Here is a 10224-nt window from a genome sequence, read left to right on the forward strand (position 1 = left end):
AAAAAAAAAAAAAAAAAAAAAAAAAATCATTTTTAGACGATGTGGGGTTTTTCAATGAATCTTAGACAGCAACCGAACTTGACCTATTGCGAAATATTGCACTGGTTTGGTGCTCGATCATTTGCACTCGGCACTCACATAATATTAGATTTAAAGCAGCGTCGAGCTAAATAGATGTGCACTGCGTACATTTAAGAGGCATGTTTAGCGAGTTGTGGTTCTATTCATTCGTGTTTTAGTGAGACAGTCCCACATTGGTGGCTACTATTTTGTACATTACAATTATTAAACGACACAATGAAATATTAATTTATTTGGTAGGTGCGATTTTAATTTATTTTTTAAATTTACCAAAAGATTTAAATTTGGGAACTTATCAAACATTAATATATAAAACTGAATTAATCCAGTTACGTTTAATTTAAGCAAAAAAAAATTATAATATTGCTAAAAACGTATATAAATGGATTAAAAAATAATAATAATTTAAAAATAAAATAAATAAATAAATAATTTACCCTATAAAATGATACTCCTTCGGAGATTTGGATTCCCCCGTCCTCCATCGCTGAACTGCCTCTGTACCGTTCAGAGATTTCTCTTAATCGTCTTCTCCATTTCGCCCTTCGAGGAGGGAAAGGGAGATTCCTTTCTCTCTCTCTCTCTCTCTCTGCGAGCCTCTTTGAAGTCATTGAAGAAGAAGGCACTGAAAGCCTCTTGATCTGAGAGACGCATCGCAGAGAGAGATCGAGCCTTGGTACTACATTTCTTGCGATTCATCGCCTGAAGAAAGGAGAGGAGAAAATCACAGCACGATTCGGAGTCAAATGGCGGTTTCCAGGACGTCTTTTGGATTTGTGGCTGCCGCCGCGCTCATCTTTGCCATCTTCTTGCCGGTTGCTCAGCCTCAGTCCTTGGCTCCGGCACCCGCTCCCACCAGCGACGGTTAGTTCTCTTCTTAATTTCTATTTCTTTAAGTTATGTTTTGTATTTTTGTTCTAGATCTGTGTGGACTGTTGATCTGTGGCTTGAAATGAGTTTTGTTTGTTTATTCTTTGTTTCCTGATTATTTTGAGGGTTTCAGTTTCTGAGTTTACCAAAACATTGTTTCGGTTTACGTTTCTTGATGAACTGTGATTAAAGATATTAAGCGCAAATCTTCACTTTTTTCCCCTTTAGTTTTGATTGTTTGTTCAAGCCTTGGTGGATCTATTTTCCTACACGTATTTGTATTCTCAATTTTGCGAGAGGTCATTGGCATCAATTTGTGCACCAAATGTTAGAAATGACAAATAATACAGAAGCTATTTTCTTGTATCCGTAACAACTGCATAAAGTTATCTTGTAGTTTCTATAAACTATTAATTTGCGAGTGTAATTAAACCTATTGCCATGATTATGCAAAGTAATTCTGTTTGCTATTTGGTTGGCCTGACTACTATTACGTTACCTTTTAGAACAAAGGTGTTTCGTCTTGATGTCTTATACTCTGAAGTTCATTTTAAATAGTTCTTTGAAAAGCAAAATCCTGAGGAATTAGGGTTGAAATTCATAGATTTCTTAGTGAACTTAATTGGTATCTTTGAAACGTCATTTCACAGGGACATCCATAGACCAAGGGATAGCTTATGTGTTGATGTTGGTGGCATTGGCACTCACATATCTCATCCACAACGCTGACTTATCCAGCAGCTTCTAAAAGATTGTATCAAGCATTTGGAGAACCTCTTTTGATCAAAAGGGAAGGGAATTTAGTTAGAAATGCAAGTGGGGTTCGAGGGGACTGGATTTCTTTTTCCTTTTTTTTTTTTTTTGCATATTGTAGTTCCTTTGGAACCTCTTTTGATCAAGGAGGAAGAGATTTTAGTTAGAAATGCAAATGGGTCTTGAGGGATTTGGATTCTTTTGCATATTGTAGCATTTAGTTAGAAATGCAAATGGGTCTTGAGGGATTTGGATTCTTTTGCATATTGTAGCAGTTCCTTTGGTGTTTCTGTTTTGGTCTTATTTATAATGATGAAAGTCAGTTGGTGTGGTCTTGTATTGCTGTGTACAGTGTCCTGAGTTTGAATGAGACTCCTAGCTCCCTTTTCATGTTTCTTCCCCTTCTTTTATCTCTCTCATATTTGAATTTTAGAGAAAAATAGTGGTAATTAGGGAGAACACGGGTAGAGCTCAATCCTAATCGTAATTAGGGCGAACACTAGTAGAGCTCAATCCTAATCGTAATTAGGGAGAACACGGGTATAGCTCAATCCTAATCGTAATTAGGGAGAACATCATGAGTATAGCTCAATCTGACTCGCAAATAGGGAGAACATCATGAATATAGCTCAATCGGAATCGTAATTAGAGAGATCGAAAATTTAAATTTCTCATTTTTGTAAAGAAATAGCTTAATAAAGCTTTTCGAATTTTCAATTTGCATCTAGAATATTATATTCATATAAAAGGACAAATAGTAAGATCTATAAGATTCTAAGCATTTTTTTAGATCTAAATATAAAATGTTAATGTTTTTTTTTTTTTTTTTGTAATAGACAAGTTGCATTTGATTTGTCAAGTGGAATCTTAGTGGCATGCATCCAAATATATTAATAATAAGTTGACGAATTTTTAACTATATTTTTCCGACCAAAATCAAACCTTTTTTAATATAGTGTGAAATTAAAATTTTTAAATGATTATGAAACAAATTAAATCAATTAGTATAATTACCCTAAAACTTTAATGTTATTAACGTATATAATATTAGTCCAGATTTTATTTATTATAGTACCAAATATATTTTACATTTTTTTTAAAAATTGCACAAATCTTAAAGCTACCCATTTAATCTTAACGTTTGTGTCTAATAATTTTATATTTAATAAGTTAGTAACATAAAAATGTTTTGAATAAATCTATTTTAAAATTTTAAAAACTTATTAAATACAAAATAATTTTTTTTAATTATTAGAGAATTAAAAAAATGTTTAAATAATAATAATATTTATATAAAAAAGGCTATAACAAAATTTAAAGAGACAAAAATGATATTTTAACATTAATCCATGAGAATATTTATTTTTATTTTAAAAGAAAAAATGTGGACCCAATAATATAATTTTCGAAACTAAATTTATAATTTAACCTAATGGTAATTAATAAGAGAAGTAGAGCAATTAGATGGAAATTAAGTTGATTAACAAACCAATTTAAAAACTCTAATTTTGTGTAATTAATGTTGGATTAAAAAGGGAAAATAATAATATTAAAAAAAAAAAAGGATATACTTAAAATAGGTATGTTGGTGAAAAAAGAGGTAAAAAAATAGGCCTAGCGATGAAAACAAACAAAACAAAGAAGCAGCAACCATTAACGGAGAAGAACAAACTAAACCCCTTTGCCTATTTCTCTTCTTTTTGTTCCCTTTTGATTTAGAGGAGAAACAACATTCATTTCTACCCTCCCTCTCTTTTCTGATCTCTCTCTCTCTTAATCTCCAAAGAGAGAGCGGACCAAAATGGACAAGTTTATGATGATCATGACGATCACGACAATGATGATGATGATGGGATCATCTGTGAATGCATTCACTCATATTGTCGGCGCAAGCCATGGCTGGAGAGTACCCGATAACGTTACATTCTACGATGAATGGGCTAAGCCTAGAACTTTCGGTGTCGGAGACAAGCTCGGTATGTGTCTCTAAATCATGTGTCTATCGTATCATTATAGAGAGTTGTGATTTCTAATATGTGTTCTTGATGTTTTGTAGTTTTCCCATATCGGCCTGGTGCGAACAATATAGTGGCGGTGAAGAAGACGGACTACGAAGTATGTGGTGAGGAGAATGTGATAAACATGTACTATCTAGGGCCGACCATCCTGAACCTGACCGAGGCGGGGGACTACTACTACTTCGATGGAATTGGGAAGCATTGTGAGGCTGGGCAGAAGCTGCACGTCCAAGTGGGTTCGAAGGAGGGCACTTCTGGTGCGGACCCATTGCCGTTCAACCTTGAAACTTTTGGCATTCACACGAATTTGGATCCGACCCAAAACGTAGGCCCGGCTGCAGCCCCAACCGCCGCCACGAAAGGATCCAATGCCAATGTCAACGCCAATGCCAATGCCTTGCTTGTTCCTGCGGGATTAGCCGCCATTGCCATGTTTTTCTCCACCTTTCTTTGATTTCCATTTATTGTACCTTTGCATGTTTTAATGTTTCTTATTCAAATTTGATCATTTATTATGTTTCCATACTTCAATCAAAAACCTATATATATATATATATAATTTTGTTCTCTCTCGGGATTTTTTTGTTTCTTCACAAAATTATTATATTTGAGTAAGTTTTTACGAGTAACTCACTTGTGCCTTTGGGGGGATATAGTTCAGTTGGTAGAGCTCCGCTCTTGCAATTGGGTCGTTGCGATTACGGGTTGGATGTCTAATTGTCCAGGCGATAATGATAGTATCTTGTATCTGAACCGGTGGCTCACTTTTTCTAAGTAATGGGGAAGAGGATCGAAACATGCCACTGAAAGACTCTACTAAGACAAAGATGGGCTGCTCCGGGCAGGTTCTTATGAGTAGGTTTCTACGAGTGAGTGGGCAGGTTCTTATGTTTCTACGAGTTACTCACTCGTGCCTCCCTCCAATGGATAGGTTCTTACGAGTAGGTTTCTACGAGTTACTCACTCGTGCCTCCCTCCAATGGATAGGTTCTTACGAGTAGGTTTCTACGAGTTACTCACTCGTGCCTCCCTCCTATGGGTAGGTTCTTACGAGTAGGTTTCTACGAGCTACTCACTTGTGCCTCCCTCCTCCTATGGGCAGGTTCTTACGAGTAGGTTTTTACGAGCTACTCATTTGTGCCTCCCTCCCGAGAGCAAGTTCTTACAAGTTACTCACCAGTGCCCCTCTTAAGAGAGTACATTTTTACAAGTTATTCACCCATGTATTTTTATTGTCCCTCTTCCAAGGACAGGTTCTCTCTTTCAAGGGTAGGTTCTTACGAATCACTTGCATGTGTTGCCACGGAAAATACCTAAAGCATGCTGCCAATATTTTAATAACTAAATTAAAAAAAAAAAAAAAAAACTCATAAAATTTAATTTGAATCGGGTTGACGGCGGCTCTTCAACTTGGCTATGGACAGTGGCAATGATTGGGCCAGGGGAACTGAAAAAGGCCCGTGATTGGGAGGTGGGGGCATTGCTGACGTGTTAATTTCACACCTATCCAAAAATAATAATAATAATAATAAAAGGGAAGTCCACATCAGCGCAAGACCCCATTGCTTGATTCTGTGGGGATCCAATCACTATCAGAATATCTGCCACGTGGGTATGGGTGGGAAACAGAAGCAACAAGACCTGGGCCTGGGGGACCAGACGGCCCATTTACAAGACGGTTGTACAGTAGATACAGACCATGTGATCGGACAGGAATAGTTGTCTGATGCTTACGTGTATGGTTAGGATTGAGTTTTGGTGGGCCCCACTGGCTAAGGGAGGAAATTCCCTGCGGGTGTTCTTCTCTACAATCTAACGCATGGCCGCCTTTTGGGCACCACCTTTTATATATATATATTATATAATTTGGAGAAAAAAAAAGTTTTATTTTTCTAAAGAAAATTTACAAAATTTAGTAGGTCTCCATTATTCATTTTATCATTTTGAAAATAGAATAATATTTGTGCCTATTCCCATTGGACAATAATAATAATAATAATAATAATAATAATAATATTATTATTATTATTTCAGTCTAATAAGGATGTTATTTTTTTACGTACATTTAAATTTTTAGCTAAATTTTAAGAAAATGCAGTTAGTTTGGAAATTTAATATGAATTTTGAAAATAATGTTAAAAATTAAATAACAAATAAAAAATTTCCACGTGGAAAATAATGTTTAATTATAGTATAATTTTTTATAAAAAAAATAAATAGTTATGAAAGATAACCTAAAATATTGAAATTTGTAGAATGTTTTTGGCATAAGTATTAGATTCAGTAGACATTTATTTTAAAAGCCCTTTAAATTACTTTTTAAGCATTTTTAAAAAAGTTTCAAAAACATTTTGATTATTATAACTTTTTTTTACAAATTATTTATTAAAAATAAAGCATCGAAAGAAACAAATAAGCATTTTAATTATAACTCAGCCTCTTTCTTAATTAAAGTCTTCTTTAATATAAATGCATTTAGAAAAAAAAAAATACTTTTTTTAAAAGTACTTTAAATTGTATTTTTAGCATTTTCAAAACACTTTTGATTGTGTCCCGGTTTAAATTAGCTAAAAACATTTTATGGAAGAAAATATAATTATTTTTAAATTTTATTTGAGATAATTAAATAATTAATAAAAATCATATAAAAAAAAGTGATAAATATTTGTAATGTAAATTATTTGTTAAAGAAATAGCTGCAATTTGAAAAATTAGGATATAGAATTTTGGTATTGTAATAAAAGTATATAAAAACAACGATAAATTGAAATGTGAAATTTTATTAGAAAAAGAAAAGGAAAAAGTCGTATCTGCCCTTCTCGAATTCAATAAAAATTTAAATAACATGAAATACTAAAAATTAAGTTGGTGGGTGACATTCGGCAATTTGACAATGGAGCCACGTCACACGTGTATCCTCTCTCGCACGTGTTTAGAGGTTATTTATTTTATTTATTTATTAAATGTGCGTGTCACGTGCTCGTGCCAGTCCGTTAAAAGGAAAAAGAGCTAAAGAAAAGACGTACACAAAATTTGTCCGTCACCGTTACTGTGACGGAAGATACCATTTCATTTTTGATACACATCATCGACAACTTACAAACCCCAAAATTTACGAGAAATAAAAAAACTAATTAAAAAAAATAAAATAAAAAGGAAAATGGGACACTCACAAAATTGCCGAAAACCCAACCTATTAAAAAAAATAAAAAATTAAAAGAAAAACCTCAAAGCGCAAGAAGAGGGTCCGACCCGAATATGTCGCTGATGTCTTGGAAGGAATCTTTAACCGTATGCCACGTGGATAATCCGAACCCGAAACCGAAACCGAACCCGAAATCATCGGCCGGGTTAATGAACATACTACTGCCATAGTCGCCCTTCAAGCCGTCGTTGAGTGTGGTCTCGCCGAACAGAGACGGAACCGGCGGTCGGAAGTCGAAGTTATCATTGGGGAAAAATGTATCGTAGTTAGAATGGAACGAGAATTCCGAAATCTTCTCCGGTTCGTCTCGGCCGGTTTCTTTTCCGGTTGTCGTTGTTGTTGAGGTTTTTCCGGATACGACGTCGTTTGTCGATGGCGACGGGCAACGGAGAACGGAAGTCGGAGAGGACAGATTCTCGTTGGATTCCTCGGCCGAGACATAGCCAGAGCTCGCCGCAGCGGTTTCCGGCGAGGACTTAGGCGGAGGAATGAAATTCGTTTGAGCGGTGGGCCCACGGAGTTGAATGGCAGCATTATCATAGACCATAGCGGCTTCTTCAGCCGTATTATATGTGCCTAACCACACCCGTACTCGTCGTAAAGGATCTCTAATCTCAGCCGCCCATTTCCCCCATGGTCGTTGCCGTACGCCGCGGAATTTCTTATTTCCCGCCGGTTGCTGCTTCAATGGATCCCGATTAACCGCCGGAAACTTGGATTTCCCGCCGGTGGATTTCTTGCGGCTACTCTTCACCGGCGAGGCCTCGATTGTAATCTCGTTAACGAATTTCTTGACTCGGCGACAAGCGTAGTCTTGTTCTTCTTCATCACCAGAAGAGTCCGTGGCATCCGCGTCCATTACAGAAATCTTTACGACCTTAGGTGCCATTAATGGCGGAGAAACGAGTCTGGTTTGGCTACGATGTTCAGTGTACTTGATCGGCGGCAGAACAGGACTGGAGAACAAGTCCATTGGTTCCATGAGAAACAGAGGAAGAAGAAGAGAGCAGATTCAGAGAGCTACCATTGAAAGCGAAATGCGAGTGAAATATAGAGATTGGGGAAAGAGGGTAAAAAGAGAAAAGAAAGGGGAAGATTCCATGGAAGAATAAAGGAAAAATTGAAGAACACGTGAAAGAGAAGCTGGGAGATTAATCAGCGACGTTGCTCCACTTATTCGTTTGTGATTATAGCGATCATAAGAACCAAAAAGATTGAATAAACCGAAAAGAAAATTGCAGAAAAAGGCGATTAAGATGTAAACGGGAGAGGGAAAGAAATGGCGAAAACGGGAAGCCCAGAACCATTCATTGAAGAGGGAGGAAAAGGGGAAAAGGGGAAAAGGAGGACATGAAAATGGACATGGAAAAGAGAAATTTTCTGGGAAAATTGGAGGAAGTGGGAGAGAAAAAAGAAAAGTTGGGTAAGAGCAGCTTTAGAAGAAAGAGAAGAGGAATAAATGCCCTTTTCCCTCAACGCACTTACTCTGTTCTTTGAACTTCCTGGAAAGCGTCTGTAATTTTCCCACTAAATTTTCCCGGAAAATGAGAAAGAAAATGGGAGAGTGAAGAAGAAGAAGAAGAAGAAGAAGAAGAAGAAGGAGATAAGAAAATCCCAGCGAATAACCAAACCTCCCTGTTTTATAGGATCCCTTAACACCCGTATTTCAAAAAAAAACCCGGTCCAACCCCCAACTTCCAATAGTACACGCGCACACACTCACACGCGCCGCCATTGTCGGGGGGGGGGGGGGNGGGGGGGGGGGGGGGAGTTGGAATGCCAGCGACGGGGGATATTTTCACGAGTTGCCGCAAAAACAGGGGAGGTCAGATTATGACACGTGGCAGACGAGGATTGAAGAAGTGGGAGATCCAACGGAGCAGGAGGGACGAGAGTGGGTGCTGACTGGGCAAAAGATTTGTTATGGAAATTAGCGATTCAAAGTGATATTTTTGTTGACTGAGACGATTTTGTCCTAAAACTAAATTGAATCTTAACCATTTTTTTATAATTACCATTTATTATGCTTTCGGTTATTCTTTTTCAAATTAGATATTTACAATCTTTAAAAATTCGTAATTATCTAATTAAGGGATAAATAATGGTTATAAAAATAAATAGGGGTAAAATAAAAGAGAAGGGCAATTTTGTAAAATGAGTAGTGAATGGAAGTTTTTAAGAGACCGTTATGGTGTCAGCAAAGTGTAACGTGGGAGGCAGCCTTGAATTTGGCGCCATTTTTAAGTACCCACATCTTCATCCCTTTTCTTTTTCAAATAAAATTAAATTAATTTCATAATAATTAGAAGAGAAATATTCCTGTGCTTCGCATTCCACGAATAATTAAAACTGTTATTATTGTTTACATATAATTAGAATCTTAAAAAAAAAAAAATAGCTAATTATAATTAATTTGGCTGATAAAGAGTGAGAATCGGCAGAAACGACGCCGTCCTGCACTTTTTACTCATTTACCCTCCCTTCTTATTCGCGTGGTTGCAGCCATTTTTTATAACAGAAACGGTTAAATAGGGGCAATTTTGTAAACGTCTACGTGCATTTGGACTTTAGTATAATTAATTTTTTAAATAAAAAACTAACTGAGATTAATTCTATATAATTTTTTAGCATATCTTAAATGTAACATAATTATAATTTTAAATTACTATATATTGTTGAATTGATAATAATTAATTGTATTATAAAATAAAAAGGTGTTGGGTGTCCTTTAATGATTGGTGGTTGGGTGTTCATAATCGTTATTCGATAATAATAGGCAAAAATATTAATTAATTTAAATAATATTGGAAAATATTGAAGAGGACAGCAAATTGTTTTGCCGCTTAATTTGCTTGGATTATTTGGTAACTTCTAGCGATTATAAACATATGCTCTTTATAATTATTTCATTATTAATAATATTACAATTAATTATATATTTAATGTAGGCCTAATCATATGATTTTAATTTAAATATAATTTACCCCACAAAATAATATTTACAGTATAGAACAAGACAGAATAGTATTCACATGTTGATAATAAAATCTTTGTGACGGTGACTTTACAATGTGGAAGGAAATAACAAAGATATCACTGGTATAAAAACTTTGTTTCATACTATTTTCTGTCTTAAAAATCCTATTCAACCAAATCTTATCTATAGCGGTATAGAGAGCAAAAAAAAAAAAAAAAAAAAAAAAAAAAAAAAAAAAAAAAAAAAAAAAAAAAAAAAAAAAAAAAAAAAAAAAAAAAAAAAAAAAAAAAAAAAAAAAAAAAAAAAAAAAAAAAAAAAAA

The 10224-nt window shown here is 35.1% G+C and overlaps 3 protein-coding genes across 3 annotated transcripts; 2 read left to right on the top strand and 1 right to left on the bottom strand.

Moving 5' to 3' along the window:
• The first annotated feature begins 549 nt into the window (after window positions 1-549).
• Window positions 550-2100, top strand: LOC111483439 (arabinogalactan peptide 20). The gene is made up of 2 exons (XM_023129664.1): window positions 550-945; window positions 1602-2100. Exons 1-2 carry the CDS (start codon window positions 828-830, stop codon window positions 1697-1699), a joined length of 216 nt encoding a protein of 71 aa, XP_022985432.1. The 5' UTR covers window positions 550-827; the 3' UTR covers window positions 1700-2100.
• Window positions 2101-3435: 1335 nt separating this feature from the next.
• On the top strand, window positions 3436-4186 carry LOC111483431 (stellacyanin-like). Its single transcript, XM_023129653.1, has 2 exons — window positions 3436-3680; window positions 3761-4186. Exons 1-2 carry the CDS (start codon window positions 3506-3508, stop codon window positions 4174-4176), a joined length of 591 nt encoding a protein of 196 aa, XP_022985421.1. The 5' UTR covers window positions 3436-3505; the 3' UTR covers window positions 4177-4186.
• Window positions 4187-6745: 2559 nt separating this feature from the next.
• Window positions 6746-8484, bottom strand: LOC111483423 (ethylene-responsive transcription factor CRF2-like). The gene has a single exon (XM_023129646.1). It carries the CDS (start codon window positions 7907-7909, stop codon window positions 6950-6952), a length of 960 nt encoding a protein of 319 aa, XP_022985414.1. The 5' UTR covers window positions 7910-8484; the 3' UTR covers window positions 6746-6949.
• Between the last annotated feature and the right edge of the window lie 1740 nt (window positions 8485-10224).

This window comes from Cucurbita maxima, unplaced genomic scaffold, assembly GCF_002738345.1.
Source record: "Cucurbita maxima cultivar Rimu unplaced genomic scaffold, Cmax_1.0 Cma_Scf00008, whole genome shotgun sequence".
NCBI lineage: Eukaryota > Viridiplantae > Streptophyta > Magnoliopsida > Cucurbitales > Cucurbitaceae > Cucurbita > Cucurbita maxima.